Source organism: Podarcis gaigeae (genome assembly GCF_964106915.1).
Source record: "Podarcis gaigeae genome assembly, chromosome: 9".
Taxonomy (NCBI): Eukaryota; Metazoa; Chordata; class Lepidosauria; order Squamata; family Lacertidae; genus Podarcis; species Podarcis gaigeae.
The window spans coordinates 26,442,455-26,452,796 of NC_139685.1; the positions used below are offsets into that span (position 1 = coordinate 26,442,455).

Sequence of the window (10,342 nt, forward strand, 5' to 3'; positions counted from 1 at the left end):
ACATCCCTGCACCCTCAGTTATTTCAGTGGTGATTGTAGGATTTAAGGATGCGATCCTGTGTGTATCTTTACTTCAAGGTAACACAACTTTAACTCAAAGAGGCTTGTTTCTGAGAAATGTACATAAAACCCTGGCAGTAAATATTACCCATTGAAATCATGTTTGGCTCTGTCCTGGCAATTTTTGAAGATCTACAAATAAAATAGCCTATATTTGTTTAGTCGAGCAAGCTCCTCTTTAAAACAACAATAATAATCCAAAATCTATGGACAAACTCTAGCCAATGTAAAAATGTTTCATTTCAGGTCGATCCCAAACCAGTTAACATACTTGGATTTAAACCCATTTATTCCCAGTGAAGTCAGAAAATTGCTAGAATCTGTGGAATGAAGGTATTGAGGCACCATCTTTGGAGTTTTAGTGGATTGGGCTTTTCCAGCCCTGTCTTCCTAACCATATTTACTCTGGAGTCAAGCCCACTGAGTTGAATGAGACCTACTTCCTCCTCAGCCTGCTTAGAAATGCTCGCAGCAAAGTTTACCATTTGCGGATCTTCATTCCTATCTTTTGACCAGGCATTTTGCAACTCGTAATTACATTCAGCTTCAACTTCAAAACTGTCTTCTATTACCGGCTTGTTTTCATGTGCAGTTCATAATATAAACTGCCTGTGGAAAACCTATGAGCAAGATGCTCATGAGCAAGCCAAAGGGATACTTCCAAGTCCTACTGATGCCAAAGTGGGAGTTAATTACCGGTAAGTTCTTAAATGGCTTCCATTAAAACAATGTGGGGGCAGAAAAGTGTTTGGTTGTGTTTACATTTAAAAAGGTAAAGGGACCCCTGACCATTAAGTCCAGTCGCGGACGACTCTGAGATTGCGGCGCTCATCTCGCTTTACTGGCCGAGGGAGCCAGCGTACAGCTTCCTGGTCATGAGGCCAGCATGACTAAGCCGCTTCTGGCAAACCAGAGCAGAGCACGGAAACACCATTTACCTTCCCGCTGGAGCGGTACCTATTTATCTACTTGTACTTTGACGTGCTTTTGAATTGCTAGGTTGGCAGGAGCAGGGACCAAGCAATGGGAGCTCACCCCGTCGCGGGGATTCGAACTGCTGATCTTCCGATCTGCAAGCCCTAAGCTCTGTGGTTTAGACCACAGCGCCACCCACATCCCTTAATCTCATTTACTTCCAAGCAAATTCTATTGTCTTTAAACTTGAGAGTATTCAAGTGCAGAAGGGGTGAGGTACAAAGATTTTGTACCAGAATAAATCACAAGAGAGGTGTTTGCATCAAAGTTAGCCTCAAAGAACGAGCTCTTTAGTTGTATTTTTGTTTCCAGGAGAAAACTTCATAAAGTTTGTCCTTATACATGATAGTCTTTGGTGTCAACACACACACACAAGTTGAACTGAATACTGCTGGAGGAGCACACTTTACCCTGGGTATAATCACACCAAGACTCTGAGAATGGAAAATAAGAAAGCTAAGTTTATTTAAGGGTATGCATACTTGCTAGGAAAGACCTATCTACCTAAGGTGGAGATACAAAGAGCCATGCTTGCTCTTTGTTCTCAGCAGGAGAAGCACACAAATATGTGTTTTCTCCCATGGTACAGATGAAAGAAGAAGGAACAACTCAAAGAGTATCAGTCTAACACTTGAGGGAAGGTCACAAAATTAAATCAGTGTTTTCCAACCTTTTGTGGGGTGTAAAACACAGAGCAATCAAATACAACATTCCTAGAGTGGACATTAAAAGGGGATGTCTGGACCAGCCAGTCGGAACTTCCTGTTTCCTCCTGGGCTGGGAGAAACATCCTCTACATGTGACCAGAGGTGAGTGTGCCCTCACCTGCGCAGGTAACAAAACAGCACAGGGGAGGCTGCCATATCTCTGTCTGACTCCATTCCTCGAAGAAGCAACATCTGCTTAGCCTGAGATGCTCTCTTGGCTTCCAAGAGAGGACTAAGGAACTATCTCCTTATGGGATAGATTCCAAGTGTATATATTTTGTAATTCAAGTCTGCCTTCTGGGATCCATCTGTGAACAGAATGTGTGTGAGTAAACTATTTTATACTTTTATATAAGACTGTGTGGTGTCTATTCTTTTTAAGAGGGAATAAAGGAGATTTATGAGGAAATTTATTTTAGAGGCTTATGCAAGCCTAGCAAAGACATTATCCTCTGTGAAAGTTTAAAAAGGGGGGATGTTACTCTGCTAAATTTTAGAACTTGTTAACACAAGTTGGGAAGGATATAACTAAACAATATACCATCTCCTGCCTCCCTGAACATTCCCACACCTTTTTCTGACCATAGCCCTCTTTCAACCATGTTCCCTTCCTGTGGCCCCACCATGGATGTAGCTGGGGGGCAGGGGGACAGTTCCCCCATAAGTAAAAATGAATAAAAATCAATACAAATCTGAGGTTCTGACCCCCTAACAAAAGCCTGGCTTTCTGTGGAATTCCAAGTGGCTTTTGGATTGGCAGCCCAAAGGCAAAATATAGGCAGAGCTGGGAGAAGAATGATGTCTGTGCTACTCAAACTGGCAATTTACAAAAACTAGTTGGCTAGTATCCTATCCCAATCTTTGACTAAAGCTCCAGAAGCAGGTCTGGTGAGACACTGAGGACTTCTCAATTAGTGTCCCTGGTGATAGATATAATGTAGGGAATGAGATGTTGGGAGAAGGTGAGGCCTATTTCCTTGACTTGGGCCAGCTGTGAGCCTGGTTGGAAGCAAATGTGTGGCAATCACATGCAATATAAAGGCTAAAAGCAAGGAACCTAATGTCTCAGCAGTGCGAGCCAGTACAGTTTCGGGCAGAAACAGTTTTCAACCCAAACCCATGGGCATTGATGAAACCCTGTAGCGTCATTGTGCATGAAGCACTTTAGTTCTCCTTCTTCTCAACCCATTCCATTTGGTCAGAATTTGTAAAAGAGTACAAAAGAAAAAGAAAATTAGATAGATTGTATAGCTTTAATAATGCAACATGACCTCATGCTATTCACAAAGTATGTTCTACTGGAACCAAGCAATTGATTTTGATTGGGGGTTGGGTTGTCAACCTGAGGAGGAATTTAAGCAACTTGATTTTTGTGGAAACCCCAGGAGCACCTTGCACAGGTGATTTCCAGATGGAAACCCAAACCAGCCTTAGGCCACAATACGCAATATACACACTGGGCACTGCAGAGCTACCATGACACCTCTCATTTACAACGCATTTGAAAATGCTTATAATTCTACACAATGCTTAGAGAGTCAGCTGGAAAGGTGGTGGGGTGAGGCAGAATTGGTCTACTTAAGCTCCCAACAGCCTAGAATGAAGGTGGAGATTAGGGTTGGGGCAGGGAATGCAACCTGTGTCCTGTATTGCTATATGACAAAGTCTCACAAGGGTGGTGGAAAGGAAATGAATGACCTTTCTTCTCTCCCTTACATATGAGGCTTTCCTTCTTCTCCGTGAGTTCCAAACACCATTGGCTTCAAAGCTTATGTTCCAGGCTGGTTGGAGTCCTGAACAGGAACATTATTGTTAAGGACAGGGGATCTGCTGCAATGTATTGTTGCAGGTCCCCACCCCAATACCAAACCTGAGTGGTTCCATCCCTATCAATCTGGGAGCAAAACCCTAAATAAAGCCATGGTTTTCTCTATAGCTGGTGGATTCTGTAAGTGGCCAGAAGATGTTAGATAGTATTCAGTGCTAGTCCCTACTCGGAGTAAACCCAGATGACTAACGTACAGTTGTTAATTTCAATGAGTCTACTCTGAGTAACACTTGGTTGAATACCACCCAGTAGTTTGTAATTCGAAAAGGAAAGGAAATTGAAACAAACGTACACAATGTTCTAGCCAGGAACTGTGAGCTTCCAGGACCTTCAAAATGCGGAAGAGCAAGTGAGCAATGCAATGATGAGAAAAGGGAAACAGAGTTCAGGAGAGGGAATTGACCTGCTTATCCTGGAAGTAGGAGTGAAGGTGGGGGAAGTAGAAAAGGGATGAAGTTCAACTCTCTTCAAATACCAAGATAACTTGGATGAGTAGAAAGCTTGACTTCTAAGTAGAATACTGCAAAATGTATAATGGGGGCAATAATAGTTTCCCTAGATGGTACTGCCTGTGTCTGCTGCACAACTATAGACTTCAAGTACAGAGAAATAGGGAAATTCTTATGTAGGTTGTCTCTTTCCGATGCATCCCTTAGCCATGTGTGATCAGGCTATAGAAAAGCAGCTCCCATATGGCTCTGACTGCTCACCTTAATGGACACAGGGAGAAAGGCAAGAGGAGACAGCTTGTTTGGTTGGCTGTCATTCCTCAAGCTGCTTCATGCAAACTGAAGAAAAACTTTGGTGAGGCTACTTGCTTCATTCTCCATCAAGAGCAAAGGGAAACAGCAGTTCTTTAAAGCAACAACACAACCCTGCAGTGGTAATTGGTACCCCAACCTCCCACAGATCTGTGTATTCTGAGCTTCCACACAGCACATAAAATCAAGTGTGTGAGAATGTAGTAATCATCTCAGAACTAAAGGAGTAAAATTGCACTTTTTTGAATTTTTTTAAAATAAAAAAATCCTTCCCACATTATACAGAAAGGAATTGAGTGAGAGGAAAGTGAAAAGGATACATTTTCCTCTTCAGAAACACATACACTGTCCACCCCCAATCCTGGATAGGGACTCTGATTAGAAAGGCATGTACCATGAGTTTAGAAATACTATATGGCATTTTCCTGGCATTTTGCACAACCCTCACAAACATACACAACATTTTGCATGTAGTTTCCTCACTTGGGCCAAAGCTTTGCACATCTGATGAAGTAACCCACAGGAGCTTATGCCATTATGCAATGGATACTCTTTAAGGTGGCACAAGACTCTTCCTTGCTTTTGCTGCGACAGACTAAGGTGGCTTGAATGGTCCCTTTCTCACTCTCCAGAAACAATTCCCCCTCGGCCTGTAGAGCGAGATGAGCGCTGCAACCCCAGAGTCGTCCGTGACTGGACCTAACAGTCAGGGGTCCCTTTACCTTTCTATAGAAACAAAGAGCTTCAGGTTCAATGCTGGCAAGAGAGAGGGTGGGGAGGGGAATAAATCCTTTAAAAAGTGAAAGCCACCACACTTCTTGTCTGAACTCCTTTATTTAAATAAATATAAATATAAATTTAATATAAAACTATTCACATACAAAGGAGAGCACCGAACAACTCTAATTCGGATTATTATTATTATTATTATTATTATTATTTTCCATTTCATATAAAGATCTGTACCAAAAAAAGAGAGTCTCAGACAGTATTTTTTCCCCAATTCCAGTTTCTAAACTTTTCCCCACAAACCCTGGAAGGAAGAAGGAACTGATATTTTTGGGGAGGAAGAAAGAGAAAAGGAGTTTCTCCTCTCCCACCCCCTTCAGAGGGGAAGGCAGAACTGTGTGTTAACTGGGAGTGGAGGGCGGGGAACAGCCTTGCAGCTGTTTGTGTTACATTATAAATACCGTTTCAACTGAACGTTCATTTACATTCAACAAAATCTAGCACTAGGCCCGTGGACAGAGCCCTTAGGAGTCTGTTCTTCTTTGCAGAAGGCCCCGCCGGCTCAACTTGGCTGCCTCTGCCTGCGATCGCCCGTCAAGAAGTCCAAGGGGAGCCTTTTCATAAAGGGGAGACCTTGTCTTCGCTAGCCGAGGCCGGCGAGAGCGACTCTTCGTCCTCGGACCTGGAGTAACGTCCCGGGTTGCCGGTGCAGCTGCAGCCGCCGTGCGGATTCCTCTGGGTGCCTTTGCCTTCCTTCTTGTGCTTCACCCTCCGGTTCTGGAACCAGATCTTCACCTGCTTCTCGGACAGGTTGAGGTACGTGGCGATCTCGATCCTACGCAGCCGGGACAAGTACATGTTGGACGAGAACTCCCTCTCCAGCTCCAACAGCTGCGTGCTGGTGAAGGCCGTGCGCATCCGCTTGCCGTTTTGCAACTGGCTGGCATCCGAGCCTCCTGCGGGGGGGGGGGGGGGGAGGTGGAGAACACACACACACACAAAAAGACCCAGTTAGCAACCGACAGAAAGGAAATGCTAAAATGCTGGGCCTGAGCCCTGGAATATGTTTCCAAAACCCGGGCTGAGTCCTGGAATAAAGAACCAAGTGCCACACAGAGGGAGCCTTTCGCTTGGCCTGGAATAGCTACAAGTAGGGTGGCTCCCCCAGCAATCCGCTGAGAATTTGGAGTCACTTGTTTTAGGAAAATGAAACACGAGGTCTTTAACTAGAAGCGCTGGAGCACCGAACAGTGACTAGTTTGATCCCAAAAAAACAGGAGACATCAGAACATAATACTGTAAGAGCCCCTCTGGATCATACCAAAAGACCATCAAGACCAGCACAGTTGACTATGGGAAGCCTGCAAACTGCGGCAGTGCATGAGGAAAATACCCCCACCCCCTTTTTTGTTCCATAGAGACTGCTGTTCACAGACATGGAGCCTCTGTTCCTTGAAGTGGCATTGGCAGCCATGATGTCCAGTAGCCACCGACAGAGCTGTCTTCCGTGACTCAGTCTCATCCCCCTTTTCAAGCCATCTTCACCAAAGGTCATCACCACGTGGCAGCAAATTCCACAAATTTATCAGGCACCTGTGCAGAATGACCCTGTGATGGAACGACAGTCCATCCACTCTGCTGGAAGGCTCAGAATTCTAGCACTGTGTGTGGCAATTTATTTCTGCCCAAGCAGCTAAACCAGGTGGAAGCCAATGTAGCCTTTCCTCTTCACCTTTGCCAGGTGAAACTGAAACTCTAGAAGCTTGCACACTCCGCGGTTGACTGATATCACGTTATTATTTTACTCTAAGGAGGTGTCAGGAAGGCTGCCTGCAAGCCACGCCTCTGGACTGGAAATCCTCTTATCCTAATTTCTTCTTCTGAAAGTAGTAATTACTCAATGGTAAGTAGTAACTATCTGCTCCAACTGTTCTTAAATGAAAATCAAATTGCTGCATTGCCCATAGCTGAGCCCTGCTTTCAACTGTTAGACTTCCTCAGGCTCGCTCGAAGCTTTCAGAGAGAACAGCCTACTTCTTTTCAAGTCCCGCTAGTTGGAAATGAGAGGTTACAGTTCTACACCTCGTCAATCCTTATCCGAGAGGGAAGAACTTTTTTATGCCCTTCTTGGCAGCAGACCTTTACAGTATTATTTTTTTTACACCTTTGACAAGCACACGAGAAGCAAAGTCAAAGTGTCTGCTCGAAGGAAAGGCGCGCGCAGAAGGATACCTTTCAAACTCTTTATTCTAACTTCGGTATTATTAACTCCAGTTAGAAAGAACCGTTCAGAGGTTCCAGTTTATGCCTGCATTGATCCGGATCATCTATGCGGATTGCAGAAGCCAGTCCCAATGAGCTGCATGCACCTAAAATCTACTCAAAGTAACCCTGTGTCCTGATCCTGGATTGCAAGTGTAGACTGAGAATCTCAGAGCAGTCTTGTTGGACTCTGGTGCGCAGCTAAGATCAGAATAGGATCTTCCTCGAGCTATTGCCTCTTTTCATTGACTGGATGCAAGCCTTGATTGGCTGAGGTTGCTAAGGATCGCAACGTGGGTCAGATCCATCCTTCACATCCGTGTCTCTGAGAAAACGGTCCATTCTAAGACTGAATGTGCAACTCGTATCCGTCAAGCCTATTGCTCCGAAAAAAGCACATTTCACAGAACTTATCGTTGATCCGGTCTGAAGGTGTAGGCTCAGACTGGGATTCTCAAGCCAATGGGACTACTCGCGAGAGAATGGCTTGGGGTTTGCCGCTATTCTCATAAGAAGAGGCGCACCCCGTAGCTTGATTCTGGTTCAGCCTGTGACATACACGCGCTCTGCTCCATTCAGAATCAAAGACACGCATCTGGCTCTCTTCGGGTTGCTCTGAGCCGGAGCCAGCCCGGCCTCTGCACCTGTTCTCTGGGAGCCATGCAGCTCCATCCTCGCATCTTTCTGACCACTTATCCTCAGTTAAGTGGGATACCAATCCCCAAATTGCTTTCTGCGAGATAATCACACTCACGTCAAATCTAGCCAGGAGGAAACGGAGGACTGCAGTCTATAGGGTGCGGAAATACTTTAGTGCCCACCCGCACCGCCGCCTCACAACATTACCTACAGTATCCAGATCTCACTTTAACAACTTCTCACCTTCGTGTCTAGGGAAGATGAAAAAAGAAGCCCGCTAAACTAACGCGCCAGTCCTCGCACTTCTTAGCTTCTGAATTTCCCCACTGAAGGCCCCCCGGAGGAGAAGAGGTTGAGTGAGTTTAAGAGCCTTGGGCTCTTGATGATGGGCTGATCCTCACGAAGTCAGAGGGGCGTTTAAGGAGGTCCTTGGTCTCCTTGGGAGTCGGAGGGGGCGAGGGTTGCCGTGGAAGGATTTGAGGATGCTTTGGGAAGTCAGTGGGGCTCACTCTTGGAAACGCGTGAGCTGCCAACACCGGCGGGGAGCGGAATCAAATGTCCCTTGTCGGAGTAGGCAAGTGACAGGACGACGGACGGTGGTGGAGCTGGCTTATGGCACAACCCCGTCGGAGCAAACGGAAAGACTCCAGAGGATCATAGAATTGTAGAGTTGGAAGAGACCCCGAGGGTCATCTAGCCGAACCCCCTGCAATGCAGAAATCTTTTGCCCAACGTGGGGCTGGAACCTACGACCTTGAGAGCAAAGATCTCATGCTATGCAGGCTGAACTGATTACAGCTCCTTCAGGTTGGGGGCTCACACAGGTGCAACCCACAGAGGGGTCTCCTCTCCCCGCTTAACTCTTTCGGCACCAACCGGTGCGAACACGATCCGGAGCCACTCCGGAAACGAAGGGCTGCAGAAGGATCGCCTTTGGACTCCGCCTTACCTGGAGAGCCGACCTCTTAGTGGACCTGTCCCAGCTTTCCTTTCAACCACCCCGCTGCCCCCTGGACCCCCAACCCCACCTCCCTGTCCCCCAAAGGCGGGGCGAGGCGGAGGAAGCTCCTACCCATGCCGAGGCAGTGGAATCGCCGGGGGTCGCTCATGCTGTAGGCGGCCGCTGCGCAGACAGGTGGGTGGCCCAGGGCGTGCGCTGCCGCCACTGCCGCCGCCGCCGCGGAGGCCACCGAGCCGGCTTGCTGCTGCTGCTGCTGCTGCGGGGCTGGCTGCTGCTGGGCATGGCTCAGGCGGGGGCAATACTGGCCCTCGCCGGCCGCAGCGGGAGGGAAGTGGCCCTTGAGGAGCGGGATGGCGGCAGCGGCGCCCGCTCCTCCTCCTCCTCCTCCTCCGGCTCCTCCTGCCGCGCCCGCCCGGGAAGAGGCGTGCAGGTGCGAGCTGACACACAGTGGGCACACGCAGAAAGCGCCGCTCTTGCGCGACGGGCACGCCGGCCCGCCCGCCACCGACATGACCAGCGGCGACGGCACGCCCAGCGGGATGAGGAAGTCCTGCCCGGGGGGCGGGTGGTGGTGATCCGGCAACGAGGGAGCCGGCCGAGCCGGGTCCTTGATGATGAGCGAATCCACATAGAACGAGCGAGACATGGTTGAGGATCGGAGGCGCGCAGGCTGGCTGGCTGGCAGTGCCTCCCGGTGGCGCTCTCTGGCTCTGTGCGCTCTCACCGTGCGCTCTGCGGAGCCGGTCCTCCTGGGGCCGAGTCGCCTCTGCAAAAGCCCCTGGGCGAGCCCGGAAGGTGCTTAAGTCTGAGAGCTGAACAAAGGGGGGCTCTGGAGAGGGCTGGTCTTATAAAAAAAAAACCACACCATCAACCAACCCCCCTTTCCTTCTCTCTAGACCTCCCCTGGATCTCTCCCCCGCCCCCTCTACTGCGGGTGTGGGGATTTATAGCAACTATTTAACACGTGATGCCTGGAAATCGACGCGCATCTGAGGCTCCTTGGGCTTCCTATTTGGGACCCTTTTCAGGGGAGACGCTCTCCCCCCCACCACCACCGCCTGGGGAAAAAAAGAAGGCAGAGAAAGGAGGGGAGCTTGCTTGGCAAGAAGCGCGTGTGCGTTTCCTTCATTTCATAGGGACTTCAGGGCTGTCGGCTATTCTTCTTCTTGTTCCTCCTCCATCACCAGATTCAGTCGGCAGGCAAAAACAGCAAGTGCTTGGGCGCAAGTTACAAGTTTCCAGTTCGCAGCCCTAAAAAAAAAAAAGTCCGATTACCTCTGCGTCTTGGTGGGCCAACTTTGTTTCAACACAACAACCGTTATCTCCCTTATAGGACCCAGCGTTACATCTATTTGGTTCCCATTTTCACTCGTCCTTCATCTTCCATTCGCGTTTTGCTCTCTTTGAGCCCCTGTAAGCC

At 48.1% G+C, this 10,342-nt stretch overlaps 1 protein-coding gene across 1 annotated transcript; it reads right to left on the reverse strand.

Moving 5' to 3' along the window:
• Positions 1–5,678: 5,678 nt before the first annotated feature.
• GSX2 (GS homeobox 2) lies at positions 5,679–10,034 on the reverse strand (the record flags this gene model as incomplete). The annotated part of the gene is made up of 2 exons (XM_083756012.1): positions 9,034–10,034; positions 5,679–6,016 (listed from the first exon to the last, which is right to left on the reverse strand). Exons 1-2 carry the CDS (start codon positions 9,566–9,568, stop codon positions 5,679–5,681), a joined length of 873 nt encoding a protein of 290 aa, XP_083612138.1. The 5' UTR covers positions 9,569–10,034.
• Positions 10,035–10,342: the final 308 nt, after the last annotated feature.